This window comes from Lepidochelys olivacea, assembly GCF_965140295.1.
Source record: "Lepidochelys olivacea isolate rLepOli2 genome assembly, chromosome: 4".
Taxonomy (NCBI): Eukaryota; Metazoa; Chordata; order Testudines; family Cheloniidae; genus Lepidochelys; species Lepidochelys olivacea.
Window position 1 is genome coordinate 104,247,460 of NC_140414.1, and position 15,926 is coordinate 104,263,385.

At 40.2% G+C, this 15,926-nt stretch overlaps 1 protein-coding gene across 2 annotated transcripts in view; it reads left to right on the forward strand.

Annotated features, from left to right (window-relative positions):
- Positions 1-15,926, forward strand: part of PDS5A (PDS5 cohesin associated factor A) — a 167,385-nt gene that overhangs the window by 130,041 nt on the left and 21,418 nt on the right. For both annotated transcript variants that reach the window (XM_084627255.1, XM_084627256.1), the window contains exons 20-27: positions 882-1,042; positions 4,302-4,425; positions 5,903-6,061; positions 6,594-6,662; positions 10,268-10,404; positions 12,489-12,612; positions 12,868-13,072; positions 13,601-13,715. In XM_084627255.1, coding sequence (XP_084483381.1) covers positions 882-1,042; positions 4,302-4,425; positions 5,903-6,061; positions 6,594-6,662; positions 10,268-10,404; positions 12,489-12,612; positions 12,868-13,072; positions 13,601-13,715 — 1,094 coding nt within the window. The remainder of the gene's footprint in view (positions 1-881; positions 1,043-4,301; positions 4,426-5,902; positions 6,062-6,593; positions 6,663-10,267; positions 10,405-12,488; positions 12,613-12,867; positions 13,073-13,600; positions 13,716-15,926) is intronic.

Consider the following 15,926-nt stretch of genomic DNA (forward strand, 5'->3'; position numbering starts at 1 on the left):
ACCTATGGTAAACTTCCCACCTTCATTTGTGCCTTTGAGGAATTGAAACTAGACAGTGGAGGCTGTGTCCGCCCAGAGTGTAAACAGACTGTAGCCACACTTGCAGGTATCTGAGGTGGAGCCTTGTAAATGGGGTCCCATGATTACTTGGGAGCATATGACCCAATCGGGCCAGGCAAGGCCACATGGACATCCTGGGGCTGCTGTATAAGCCTGTTGATGGCTAAGAAACCGTTATCTGGTAGGTACACCCTTGGTGACACCACATCCAGCCTTTCTCCAATAAATTCTATAGTTAGTGTAAATACCAGGGTGGACTTCTCCTGTTCACTCTGAGCCATTGCCTCCTGTTTCAACAGTCTCTCATACAGGTCCAGAAGTTTTAGTTAGGAAGTGAGGGTGTGTCTTCTCATGACAGAACACTGTGTAAAGTAGGTCAGCCATCAGGGCACCATAAGTCTTTTAGTTGTACATTTTATTTTTATATACGTATATCTCAAACCTGGTCATTCTTTTTCTACCCAATTATCTAAGATTCTGGAGAAATTAAGCTTTTGAGATTTCTCAGAATGAGGGAAAGTGTTGTTTACATAGGTTGAGCTATAAAACAAGTTCTGAATATGATGATAATGTCTTGAATAAATATGTTCAAATATTTAAAAATCCAATTTTTTAGAAAAAGTAATGGATAGGGAGCCCTGAAAAACAAAATGTTAGTGAATGTATTTTAAGATGTGTTACAAGAAGCACCTTATATGAAATGGCATAAACATACTACTGTTATTTTCTCATAAAGAAACATAAGTGGAAATCATTTTGTTTGTTGGTAATCCATTATGCATGTGCAAAAAACATTTTTTGGTTTTGCTATGTATCTACAGGTTTTGTCTTTCACACATCCTACCTCGTTCCACTCTGCAGAGACATATGAGTCTCTCCTGCAGTGCCTCAGGATGGAAGATGATAAGGTAGCTGAGGCAGCTATTCAGATTTTCAGAAACACAGGCCACAAAATAGAAACAGACCTGCCGCAGATAAGATCGTGAGTGTATTTCTTCACATACTGGTAGTGCCTTTAACACTTAAAAGTCTGTCCCCTCCTTTAACCTATTCACCATGTTGCTACTAAAATAATCTTCCTTTCCTGCTGCTGTGAACGTGTATGCCTTTTCCCCACCACCTTGATCCCTTCACTGGTTCCCTGTCTCTTTTCACATTTAAACTCCTTGTCCTCGCTTTATTTTTATGTATTTTTTGTAGGTTTAGTATAAATACATTATTAAAAAATCTCCTTAAAATATACACTTAAAAAGCAGGATCTAGTCTACCTCCTATTTTAAAATACCAACAACAACAAAGATATCATAAAGATTTAATTTAATCCCCCAACATTATTTCTACCCAGTGCTTTCCTTTGTGCAGCCTCTCCCATTTTTTTGAGAAATGGTTAAATGGTTTTTTTGAGAAGGTTTTTTTGAGAAAGTTAAAAACTGGCTATTATGGACCAAGTTGGAAACCACTTCCAAAGATATGGGGCTCTAACAAAAACAATGAGGAGTCCGGTGGCACCTTAAAGACTAACGAATTTATTTGAGCATAAGCGTTCATGGGTAAAAAAACCAGTTCTTCAACAAAGAACTCCTGCTGTCTGTCAGTCGTGGGTTCCGTCTCAGGTGCTTCTGCCAACTATAACTGCCTCGAGACATGATGGGAAAGAGAGGCAATTTCTTCTGCAGTTTTCAAGCTGTTTAGGGCTCTGTAAGTCAAAACCAACACCTTAAATCAATCTGGAAATCGGTAGGCAGCCAGTGCAGATCATAATGCACAGATTTCATGTGCTTGTGGAAGGAAACACAGTTTCACAATCTAGCCACCAAATTCTGCGGTGGAGAGAGCAGGGCGGGGCTGAAATAGGGTATGCCAGCAGTTTTGCCAGTGTAAGCTGCATCCACGCTAGGAGTGTTTTGCCAGTATATTATACCAGTATAGCTATACTGACAAAGTGCTCTTAGTATAGACCTGGCCTTAGGATTTGACACTTCCAGAACATGCTGTGCTCCCATTGAGGCAGATAGCTATGACTTGAATTTGAGCAATTTTATCAGACATGAAGAAATTCCCTCAACTGGAGATACTTGATTCATGAACTGAGCAAAAATTTCCTCAGATTAACCAAGCAAACTAAACAAGATTTTGCAGATATGATGGTAGAAGCAAAGAAAAAGCAAAGAACCATTTCTTTGCCTCTCTCGCAATCACGAGATAGGAGTTACAATTTGTCAGATTTGAGTCTAGATTTGCACCACCGACATTGTGGCCATCTTCTCTTTTGCTTCGGTTGTTGCAGGCCCTCTATAACTAAAGGTGACCTGGGAGGCAGAAACTGTGGAAAAGAGTCCCAGAGGGCACTTCATTGATGATTGAGGAACAGAGTATTACAATAGTTCACCAGTCCATCAATAGTAGTCTGTCTGAGGAAAGGAGTTCTCCCTCAGACCCTTTTGGAACTCCTCAGGTCCCTCTAGTTTCTGAGAGAAGACTATCAAAACAGCTCCCCAGCCCAGACAAGGGAGGTGAGCCCCAACTCGATATCAAATGAGCCAATGGTCAGTCTGTGACATGGGGATAATGTCGAGAATCTCCACCTCCACTGGAATCCCAAACACCAAACTAAGTTATGTGCCTAACTACGATTTGTGCCCATAACCATCTGGGATAGCTCCTTGGTGACCATGAAATCCTGGGTTTTTCAGATTACTCATTGTCTATGTGGATGTTAAAGTTACCAAGCACTATTGGCCTTGACCACTCCAGTGCCACCATAGTGAGGAACCTCAGCAGATCCCAAAAGGACTTCATTGTACAATGGAGTGATTGATACGCAAGGGTCAGTTCCAACTTAACTGTATCTCTGGACTCACATATAAGGTGGAGCTAATTTACCCCCTCCCAAGTCCCTTACTCTCATCAGAGAGGGTAGAATCCTATTTCTCATGTGGCTACAGAAAAAGGCAAAGGACTCTTTACTCTCCTCCACAGCACTGTCACTCTTGCCACATACCAGACACACACAATACGCACACATTTTCAATCCACCTCATCAGCAAATAGCATGCGCCTGACCCAGAGTCTCTTCTGAGCTGGGCGGGGTCCCTAGGGTTTCTCCTAGAGCTCCTGCTTGTGAAGATTGGGTTGGGGCCACAATGGCAAGTCATTTTCAAAGCACTGCATGACCCTTTTCTGGATTCAGCCTTACTTCTTGTATTGTGCTTTATGCCCTGCCCACTCTTCCCACCTTGATGTTCTCTTTGTTTCCTTCTCCTACTCATTTTTGTGCCCTGTTTCATGCTGCTCTTTATGTGGAATGACCTCCCTTTTACAGCGCATGTTGTTCTCAGTCTCAGCCTTAAAATCTTTACTCAGAGGCCTCTACTTTTATATAGCTGTACACAATCACCCTCTGATCAACATGTATTTCAAAACTTCATTTGTTGCAGTACTAGTCTGTCCCTTTTTTCATCTATTCACTGTTGTTTCCAAAGGTTATATGATTTCTATTGTAATTTTTTTGTGGCAGAGATAGCGTCTCTATTTTCTGTAAAGCACAATACGAAGTTATGACAATATATCAATATTTAAATAACATGATTTTTCTAAGACCACTGATAATTTCAGTAGCATCACAAAAGAGTGCAGCCATTTGATACATCCTTCTTGGAAATCTGGTGTAATCCCCATTTATATTGGCAAGCTCACAATTATTTTGAATCCCGCACTATCTTGTTTCCTTATTCACTTAATTAAACCTACCATGGAAGACTTAGCTAGTTAAGAGGGAGTCATTCAGACAGACTTCTGTAAATCACCAGCTTGGAATACTCTGCTCACATTGTTAACATACTTTAGCATTTTTCCAGTTTTCCTACTTTAAGGAAAAAAACAAATCTGAGACTTCATTGTTCCAACTTTGTGAACACTGCTTCAATCTGTTCTTGCTACCTCTGCTTCTGTAAACGTGAATGGCAAATAATCTATTTACTGGTGAAGTATATTGTGCTTTACAATAGACTTTCTTTTCTTAACATACGATTCAATTTCTTGATGAGGGTCAGTTGCTTACTTGCATTTGTCTCATTATTATCCTTCCTGAACAGCTTTCAAAGACAGCTTGAAGCTGAAGATTTTCATTCTGTGATCAGGGACCTGCATTGGTGAAGAGTTCAACCAGCAGATATTACTGGAATTAATTTTTTGTTCATTATAAATATTTTATTTTGAAATATTATGTTTAATTTTTGCAGGACATTAATTCCTATTTTGCATCAGAAAGCAAAGAGAGGTACTCCTCACCAAGCAAAACAGGCTGTCCATTGTATACATGCCATATTCTCAAATAAAGAAGTGCAACTTGCACAGATCTTTGAGGTATGTTTGCCAAATTTGGTATAATTCGTTTATTGAATTTTGTTCAAATAATTTGGATCTCTTTCACTTTTAAAGTTGCAATTAAGAAAACTAACTTCATCTTCATTACCGTAGAATCCATGCATAATTCAGGAGCTGGTAGACTGAATTGAACCCTTAGTGCCTGAACTCTGTGCTTAAGCTATGTTTCCAGTAAAACTTAGGAAAGAGTGCAAATACATGCTCTTCCCCTACCCCCAGTGACACTGTCTGGACACTGAGTAACACTTCTAGCATACACAGAGAAAATATCCCTTCTCAGTGTTCTGGCAACTATTATGATGAAAGGGAAATACACATCACTTATGCTTTGATAGAAGGCTCTGTTCACAGTTGTTTTCTAGCTTTGCCTTCTAGTGCTCTCCACCTAATTGTGGTTAGGCTAGTTACTTCTGTTCATGGTGTAACTGGGTTCATTTTAAAATATTAAATTTCCATGTAGCTGTGTTATCTGATTTTTTGGTCTTTAGCCACTGCACAAGGCCACCCATCCTAAAAATAGCTAATATGTTCAATATCTGAGAAATTCTTCTCCTGAATAGGTTAGAATAGAATGGAACCATTTTAGGTCTTCTGTAGTCCAGCATGCTAACAAGGTGTATTCTATATGAACTTTAACATCTAAACAAGTGGACTAATTTACAGAAGTGCTGAGCTCCTATTTATTACTTTGAAATCTTAGCTCCTCTAGAAAATGAAGCTACTTAATTAGACACACAACTTCTGGTACCAATATTTTAAAATTTGGGCCTAAAAGAATGATACTGAGACATTTCACTTGGGATGCTATGAAAAATTCTGTGACTGATCTGATATTCCTAGTAATGCACAAAACTTCCATCGGGTTGCAAGAAATGCAGAATCAGTTCAGGTCTATACAGGGACACTCAGTAAAGTTAACCTGAATTAGCTAATGGCTATTTAAGCTGCGTTAAACCCATGTGGACACTCTCATTCAGAATTGAAATGTGCTTAATTTGGTTTAACTTAACTCACCAAAGATAAATTGAAATGAGGACATTTTAATTCTGAATGAGTGTGTCCACATGGATTTACAGTGGTTTAACTACTGCACATTCAGTTCACATCTAGAGTTAATTCAGATTAATTTTCCTGAGTGCCCCTGTGTATACAAGCCCTCAGGTCCCTAGTTAGTAAAAAAAATAAAAAATAAAAAGGCTAATCTTTTATCACTGGTATAATTTCACACACTTTAATTCTGTAATTAATATAGCTATTTTCACCAACCTGTAAATTACAGCGTGAAATGTTTCATAGACAAAAGGTTTTCTTAGTTTCATGAAATGATGTCATTTGGGAGGCAAGTGCAGTTAATCAGCAGTCCAATAATGAAATAAGTTAGTTCATTAGGCTGTTCAGGCATGCACACTCAACAATGTATATAATTCATTTTAAATGGAAATTTTTCTTCCCCCAGCCTCTTAGTAGAAGTTTGAATGCTGATGTTCCAGAGCAACTTATAACTCCATTAGTTTCTTTGGGCCATATTTCTATGTTAGCTCCAGACCAGTTTGCTTCTCCAATGAAATCTGTGGTTGCAAATTTCATCGTGAAAGATCTCCTCATGAATGATAGGGTAAGATTTAAGTCCTTCCTTTTCTTTGCTTATGATTGAATCTCTGTAAGCTATACAGCTGTTAAGTTTGTGTGATTAGGCCAGTGAACCCTTAGTGTTCACTAAGAATATGTCTACACTGCAAAAAAAAAAAAATAAATAACCTGCCACACCAAGTCTCGGAGTCACGGGGGCTGTGGGTCTAAAAATAGTAATGTAGACATTTCCACTCAGGCTGGAGCCTGGACTCTGAAACCCAGCAAGGGAGGAGGATCTTGGAGCCTGGGCTCCAGCCTGGACAGGAACGTCCACACTGCTTTTTTTAGCCCTGCAGTTCAAGCCTCATGAGCCCAAGTCAGTGGACTTGGGCTCTTTCACTTGGTGCTCTGAGTTTTTCTTTGCAGTATAGTCATACCCTAAATGTTTAATATGTTGATATCATATGTAAAAGATTATACATATGGGAGTTAATCTAATCTTTAAAATCTTTGTTTTAATTTTTTACATGTTTTTGTTTGTGAATCCATCTTTAAATTTGTATAAATATCTGTAGTCAACAGGTGAGAAAAATGGGAAATTGTGGTCCCCAGATGAAGAGGTTTCCCCAGAAGTTCTAGCAAAGGTGAATTTTTTTTTTGTATTAAGATGTGCACAATATTTGAAATAAGAGTTTAGTTACTTGATAGCATATCACTGACATCTCTAAACGCTACCAATAGAGAATATTAAAGGAAATATTAGCAATTAATTTTGGTTACATTTGTCTTTTAGAATAACCTAAAAACTTATTAAATAGCTTAATTTCTGCTAAACTAACATTTGAGAGAGACAAGGTGGGGGAGGTCATATCTTTTATTGGACCAACTTTTGTTGGTCAGAGAGAGACAAGCTTTCAAGCTTCACAGAGCTCTTCTTCAGGTTTGGGAAAGGTACCATGATTGTCACAGCTAAATGTAAGGTCAAACAGATAATTTAGCATAAGTAGTTAGTACATATTCTAAGGCAGGGATAGTCAATAGATAGACCGTGGTCCAAATCCGGACTGCCAGACTTTTTTCATTGGACCTGGGGGGCAGAGGCAGTGCGTGGTCACTTCCCCTCTCCTCCCTCCCCCCCCATTTCTCCAGATGCCTCTGGAGGGTATGCCCAGAAGCGAGGAGGCAGCACCTGCTCCTGGCAGCAGTGCTCTCCAGCAGCAGGGAAGGCGAAACAGCCTCATGTTGGGAGGAGGAGGAAGAGCTTAGACAGCCCTGCTGCTTCTTCCCTCCCTGCGCTGCAGGGACACATGGAGAGTGCTACTGCCAGGGGGAATGCTGCTTCCTCACAGTCCCTGGAGCCTCCCACCCAGGCCTAGTGGTCCTCGGAGCCTTCTCCAGCCCCTCGATCCACCCACTTCCCCGCTCTAACCGGCCTCTTTCCCTACCCAGTCCACCTCCAGTCACCCATTGCTGCCACATCCCGGCTTCCCCCCATCTCCCCAGGGCTGTTATTTGGAGTCTCCTTGGTCCGTCCTGCTACCTGGAGCCTCCTTCCTGCCACGCTGCTATCCCAGCCCCCAAAGGGGCATTGCATCACTAGCTGGATCATAGTCCAAGAGCTTCACTCATGATCTTAAGTGTCTTTATTATTACAAGAATCTGTAACTCACTAACCCCCGTTTTTGTCCTGTGACTGCAGGGGTGTTAATGGGCCACTTCACCTTGAATAGTCCCTTAAAACAGGAGTTTTCAACCTTCTTCTATGAGCCCTCCCAACACGGTATAAAAACTCCAGGCCCCAGGGTGCGGGGAAGAGACGCTCTGGGCTCCTGACTTCAGTCACCAGGTGCAAGGGCCTCAAGACTTTAGCCCGATGGGGTGCAGGTCTTCAGCCCTGCGGGGGGCCCTTGGGGCTCTGAACTTTAGCCATCAGGTGGGGCTTGGGGCTTCAGCTGCTGGGTGGTGAGGCGGGTGCTTGGTGATCCAGCTTCAGCCACGGGGGGGGATGAGGGGGGTGCTTGGTGATCCAGCTTCAGCCGGGGGGGCTTGGTGCTCCAGGCTTCAGCCCTTCAGGGTGCACCAGGGCTCAACACTTTAGCCCTAGGGGTAATGCTGGGGCTTGGGGTTCACCGTGACTCTACTCCTGGTTTCAACCCCTCAGGGAGCGCCATGGCTCGGGGCTCCAGGCTTTAGCTCCGCAGGGAGCACCGGTGCTCTGGGCTTCAGCCCCACTGCTCTGGTTTCAGCCTCGCAGGGGGTGCCGGGACTCAGGGCATTAGCCCTGGGGGGAGCCCTGGGGTTCTGGGCTCTCTACGGCTCTGCTCCTAATTTCAGCCCTGAGGGGGCACCAGTGCTTGGGGTGCTGGCTTCAGCCCCACAGGGAGCACTGGGACTTGGGGCTCTGGACTTCAGCCTTGCAGAGAGCGCTGGGACTTGTGGCTACAGGCTTCAGCCCCTCAGGATGAGCGGGGGCTTGGTTATCTGGGCTTCGACCAGCAGGGAGCACTGAGGCTCTGGCTTCAGCTCCGCAGGGGGTGCTGGGACTCAGGGCTTTAGCTCTGTGGGGAACACTGGGGATTGGGGCTCCCCACGGCTCCACTCCCAGTTTAAGCCCCTTGGGGGCACCGGGGCTCAGGGCACCAAGCTTCAGCTGTGGGGCCCTGTGGCCCCCTGAAACTGGCTCATGGACCCCTGGTTAAGAACTGCTGCCTTGGAATATGTGGTAGCTACTTCAGCTAAACTATCTGTTTTATCTTGTATTTAACTATGACACTCTGAGTACTGTTCTCAGTCCAGAAGAAGAGCTCTGTGTAGCTGGAAGCTTGTCTCTCTCACCAACAGAAGTTGGTCCGATAAAAAAAGATTTCCTCACCCACCTTGTCACTCTAATATCCTGGGACCGACATGACTAGAAAAACTTTGTAACTGCTTATAGTATTGTAGTTTGTGGCCATACAAATACACACTGTTGCAAAGTCAATGGAAATTGTGCAGTTAGGTGTCCTGTCCTATCTTCTGGGTATTCAGTATTCTGAATGTTAAGCTTTACTTTGTTTAATGCAGAGATTCAAATTACTAGTTCTTCTGGTTATAAAGGTATCCTGTTAACTATAGACAGACCAAGCTGAAATAACAACAGAGAGTGATGAACTCCTTTCACCCATCTTTACAGGATATTTAGTGTGAACCCTAATTATGACTAAGGTTAAGATTCTGTCAAGGGTATTTTTAATAAAAGTCAGGGACATGTTGTGGATAATAAAAAATGCACGGAAGCCCACGACCAGTCCCTGACATTTACTAAAAATACCCAGGAGGGAGGAGAGAGACTAACAGTCGTAGTGCTGCCAGGAGCTGACCTCTGGCAGCTGCTCCTGTGGCAGGGACTGACTGCTGCTGCTCCAACCCAGGCCGCTGTTTCAACCCTGGGATTGACCACTGCTCCGGTGGCCCTGGGCCTGACAGCTGCTCCAGCTCTGTCATTGTGGAAGAAGTCCCAGAAGGTCATATAATGTGTGACTTCCGTGACAGAATCATAGTTTTAATTATGACCACTTCAGAGGTGAATGTCTGGTTAATGGATAGCAATTTTTTTATTGGTAGACTTTTTTATGAGGTATAGGAAGTCTCCTACATCTAACCCCACCTCTGTGTCTATGATATTTTCCATTTTCATGCAGTAAAATATAATCTGTATTCCTCTGATTTCTTCTACTCTTTGATAGGATTGTCTTCTTTTTGCTGTTATTATCAAATGTTCAGTAGAATCATCCAGAAACCATTTTGCACCTCTTCATTTGTTTCCACTCAATTTCTGTATCAAGTTCAACCTTTTAATCTTCACCTCCAAGGCTCTGGATATTTCTCCCGATATCTACAGAACATCTCTCCTTTCTTACTATTCCGCTTCAAAGTCTCTTTGCTTTATCCCAATCCCCTGTCTACTCCCTCTGTATCCTTCTCTCAGCTCATTTCTTCTTTCATGCTGCTTCCCCATCCCAATATGCCATGCGTTTATCCATTCTTTGCTGAAATACCTGCTTCTAAAACCCTTTTTCAAGCAAGGAACCGCATCCACTTTTCCAGATGAATAAAAAGTTTGCTACTTAATTCTTTTCCATTTTAAAGTCTGCATTTTATTGAGCAGTAGCCTACACAGATTATATTGATTACAGTAGATTTTGGTGTTTTACTTACCTTAGTTGCTATTAAAATGATCTATTTGTTTTTATGTGTTCATCTTTAATAGGTGCAAGCAATTAAACTTTTGGTACGCTGGCTCTTGGGTATGAAAAACAACCAGTCTAAATCTGCAAATTCAACACTCCGGTTATTATCAGCTATGTTGGTCAGTGAAGGAGACTTAACAGAACAGAAGAGAATCAGGTCAAATTACGTTCTTTTCTTTTTCAGACTCTTCCATCTGTTTTGTTGTAGAATTTCAGTGAATATTATGAATTTAGGGTTTTTTCAATAGCCGAGGAAGGATTTTTTGCAGAATTTTACAACCTGTGCAGAGAACAGGATAATGAGGCAATGTAAAACAGCTGGTCAGGGAGTATAATTATAGTTGCTGAATGGCGCATATATATAAAAAGTATGTGTCTATTGCTACCCCCAATCTAAATTTAATAGCAATCTAATCCAAACCCTGTAGACATCTTGATGCTTATTAGAAAAAAGAGTAAAAGACCTCTGGGAACATCTTTCCATTATTAGGATAGACTGATCAGATTTAATATGTTTAAGATCCTGGCAGCTTCTGTTGAAGCTCCCAAGGATGGGATCACTTCACACCTCCAAACAAATAGACCATAAATGGGGAAACAGAGGAAAGGGAAGGAAAGTACTGGAACAAAAATATTACAGATTCCACTCTTCCAGAATATTTTTTTAATTTTGTTTTTTTGTAATAACTAAGCTCTCATTTTGTTTTTTAAAAAATTAGCCCTTTTGATTGTGAAGAAACATTGATTGAAGAATACTGTGCACTTCTATAAAGGCTTTCTTCCAAAGATCTCAAAGACCTTACAAATATTAATTAATCCTCACAACATCCTTGTGAGATAGGATTCCCATTTTATAGATGTGTTGTCTGGTGCCTTGTTTACTCAGCTAGTCATTAGCAGAGATAGGAAATGGTGTTGGTGCATGGGTTCTATCTTAATTATGATGCATTACTTCTCCATTAAGCCAGCCTTGCAGAAATATATATTCAGACAGACAACAACAACAAAATGCTCCCTCAGTTAACTTCAAAGCCTAAATATACATTTCTGTGTACATGGTAATTCTGAGGGGCTTTCTGATACCATGATTATTGGCCCTATATAAACGTCTAGATGGTATAAAACCATTTAAATTCATAAATTTGGAAATCTAAGTAACAAACTACAAATGTGGTACCTTTCCTCCAGCCTTGAGGATAGCCATATGTGTACTTTTTACTGTTGCTAGAGGTTTCTGTTACAGAAGGTCCCATCTTGCCATAAGGTCCACATTAACAGATCCCCATTGACTTCAGTAGATTGGAATCCACCTTCATGATTTTTTGCAAGATCAGGACCTAAGTCATTGTCAGGAGCTTGTAAAGTCATAGGTTTGCCATGGATCATTGCAGTCCCTAGTCTTTTACAGAACTGAAGTGGAAACCAAAGACTTACAATTTGAGCATTTGGAATACTGTATGCTTAGACATTTATAACTTTTTAATGTAGAATTCAATGTTAGATGAAAAAAAGTTGAATGTTATAGAAAACCTTTATCTGATAATTTGGTTCTGGGATTCTGAGCCACCAGTCCAGACTAACCTCTTTGTTTTTTACTGAGCCCATCAATCAGTCTGCCACTGACCAGATAATTTTGTTGGGAACTCCTTCCCTTTTATGGTAGTACAAGTCTCCACTTTCTGTTGAGAGCTTCCTCCTTATTCAAGGGAAGAAAAAAATTGAAGTGGAAGTTGCCAGCAGGTGTGAGCAAGAACTGTTAAACTTTATAATTGACTAATATTGTTCTAGGATGAAAAGAGGAATATTTTACTTACGAGTATATAATCTTCTGGCAAGTTACAGAAACAAGTAACTAAAAAAATAAACCCTGGAAAATATCAACAATAAATTTGAAATACTAGATATTACACGGTGGAAGAAAAAATTTAAAAATGAAACCTGTAGTGTCAGCCTTTTGGAGTCAGTACAGCAGACGATGCCATGAAAACCAAAGAAACTTAAACTAATTGATTCTTTGAACTTCTTATCAAGTTGAAATAATATTTTAAGGAGAAAAGAGTCATCTTCATATGATTTCTTCCTAGCAAGGTTAGTTTAGATTAAGAGCCTAAAACCATATTGCTGACAGCTGGTTTACAAAGGTTCTTATTCACAATTTTTAATTGAGTGGTCTTGTAAAAGAAGGAAAAAATTATACACAAAAAATTTGAGTACAATGATTTTTCTTGTATGTTTTTTTAGTAAATCAGATATGTCTCGTCTCCGACTGGCTGCTGGTAGTGCCATAATGAAGCTTGCTCAGGAACCTTGTTACCATGAAATAATTACCCCAGAGCAGTTCCAGCTCTGTGCACTTGTCATTAATGTAAGTAACTGCTCTTGAATTATGAAGTGACTGTTAACAAGACTATATTGCAGTCCTTACCACAGAGCTCTTGTTGATGCTACCCTTTCTGTAGTGCAGCTTTAAAAAAAAAAGTTCTGAACACTTCAAATATCACATTATGTCTATTCATCTTTTTAAAGTATGTCCCCTTACTACCCAGTTTGAGAGTTTTCTGTTATGTTTAAGGGACTAAGATTTTTATAGTGGCACTGTTTTGTGTTTTTGCTACTACAGGATGAGTGTTATCAAGTGAGGCAGATATTTGCTCAGAAGCTGCACAAGGCACTTGTGAAGTTACTGCTCCCATTGGAATACATGGCAATCTTTGCCTTGTGTGCCAAAGACCCTGTGAAAGAGAGAAGAGCCCATGCCAGACAGTGTTTGCTCAAAAATATCAGTATACGAAGAGAGTATATTAAGCAGAACCCTATGGCTAATGGTGAGTACTGTTGTAAAATGTATTCAAAGTATAAACTTTGAAGACCAAACTTAATGAGAAGCTTTTAAAGAATTAAGTAAATGATCTTGTCTAGCATTTTTCACAGAAGTATGTTTTCATAGTGATTTTTTTCTGGTTCTTACGGAGCTAGTGCAACAAATGTAATTAACTTATTTTATCTAGCAGTTCCCTTTTCCTCTTTATAAAGTATTTTTCTGTACTCTACCAATAATTATATTTTAGAATACAAGTTGTTACCTTTTTAGTTATTAAGCTATCTTTTCATATCAGTTTTTTTTTCTACAAAAATAAAACCTTCAAGTTCTGACTTGTTTGGGTTTTCTTTTTGTAATAAGATGAAACAGCTTTACAGTATTCTTGATACATTAAAACATGCAAGCTAATATGTGGATGTATCAAAACTTAGCATTGCATATTCATATAAAAATAAATTGACTGGTATTCTGGGGTTCTTATTCTTTCTGCATGTATATTTAAGTTGCTTATGTGTTTGTTTTATTGTTACAGAAAAGCTGTTATCTCTGCTGCCTGAATATGTGGTACCATATATGATTCATTTACTGGCACACGATCCAGATTTCACAAAACCTCAGGATGTTGATCAACTTCGTGATATCAAAGAGTAAGTATCAAGTCAGTCCAGAATAGTTGAGACTAGAATAATTTTTCTCTGTTTGAAAATTTGAAGATGAAGCCATCACTCTTACTATGAAGAACTATCGTTAAAGGCATTCTATAGATCTGTTTTCTTAGAAGTGAATAACTGATCTTGAAATGAAAGCAACAGCTATCTGTTCTGCACTGTGTTCTGAAAGCTGAAATGGCAAAAGACGTTTCTTCACAAGTATAATAATTTAATAAATGTTTTGGGTTTTTTAAATTAAATTGATCATTTTAGATCCACTCACTCAGGCACATCTAATCCCTGGAAAATGATACAAGGACAGCCATCTTCAGTGCACAGTGTTACAAACTGTAGATAACTTTTTATGCTGCTTGAAGAACTCTGCTTTATAGAAACTGAATGTTTTGTAATAGGGCATTGTTTGTTCTGATTCTCAGTTCAATTTTTGTTCTGTTTCCCAGAAGTATTTGTAGTATTCCCCCAAAAGTTGACACCATTAGAGTTACTATGTAATGTGCATGAAAACATTTATAATTTTTGAAATACCAATTTTTTTAAATTATACATACAAAATTATTATTAATTTTACTAAGTGTCCGACACTTAAATTGAGAAAAATAATGATACTGGAATCATGATGCTGCTTCATCCTTAACTTACACAGTTGTGTGTGTCTATGTGTAACTTACTAGCATGTTATGGTAGGATCACCCATTGCCCTGAGATTCCTGCTGTACTTAAGTAAGGCAGGCTGACTGTATCTTAGTATTGTTAGCATCATTTGTTATACATCATTACCCCATTTAACATCTTCACTGGTTCCTACTCTGTACCTTCTGCATCATCCCATATATCTGAAATAGCCTTTCTGTTTCTTTTGAAATATATCCTGTATGTTTGAAATACACCATGCTTCCTCTGTCTCTCTTCAAGGAACTTTTCAAAACACACGCATTCCATTTAGCATTCCAGCTCTAATGGCTGCTCCCTCCACCCCCACACTCCTGTGGGTGTGTTTTGCTTTTCCCTTGTGTTTTCATTTAAGCCTTGAGACTTTAAGACCTTTAGGACAAAGACCTGTTATCTTTTTGGCACTGAGCTTCTACTGTAAGCATGGTATAACTATGTGGTGCTATAGAAATAATAAAAAGCAATAAATGACTGGTATAAATAGCCCAATCCACCCATTTCCTCTTCAGTCTTTATTGCATCTTTCACCTAGACATGTGTAGGGTTCCTCAGTCTAATCCTGACTTCTGAGTTGCCTGACTCCCCTCTGTGCAGAAAACGGAGGCAGCTGAAGACTCTTTGTCCTACCATGAGCTCTGCTTTTTACCCAAGACTTGCCTGTCTCCGGCAGCGTCTGAAAGCACTCCCACTTTCTGGAATGTACTTTCTCACCACAGATCCTGAATAATAGTGAAGGTTTTAATTATTGGCTGTTAAATTAATACTCCCTTGGAGGAGTACTTTTAGTGCACAGAGCTTTTGTAGGACTCCCTTTTGGAGCACTTTTATGTCAATTCTCTTCCCACACAGAGTGGCTGAACAAAAAAGTGACCACTCCAGAAAAAGAAAAACTCCGTTCTTCTTTGAGTACCTATGGGTACTCCACTTAAGGTGGGAATGTGCCCCAACTGCCTTTGATTGGACACTTTTGGTACCAGTGCCCATTCAGTTTGCACATGCGTCCTAGCTATATACCTGTATAGAGGGTATATAGTACTGTGACAGACAAATCACCCTCAGTTCCTTCTCAACCACTTCAGCCTGAAATAGTGTCTAGCATTGCCTGGTTCTTCAGCTAGCTTACTCTTTCTTAGTTTTAGTTAATTAATTAGGTTAGCAAACTAGGTTTTGTTTTATTTTTTTAGTTGTCTTGTTTTTCCCCTCAGAAACTCCTAATCTCTTCTTTTCTCCTCCTCATCACCACCCAGGCTGTCTCCTTCCCTCTAAAGGTACATTTTCTTCCTTGAGACCTGCTTAAATCCTGAGGGTGTAAACGTTGCCTCACTTGATTGCAGTCTTTCCCAGTTAGTGACCGCCACTCTCACTGTATTGCTGCTTAGAGAATACTCACATTCCATCTATGTGCAAGATCTGCTCAATGTTCAAGAGTAGGTCTAGGAAGAATAGGGAGATGAAGTTTCATCTCTTCATGATGGAGCTCTCCCTTTGACCTGCGTCAGATCTAGGCCTCGATGACCC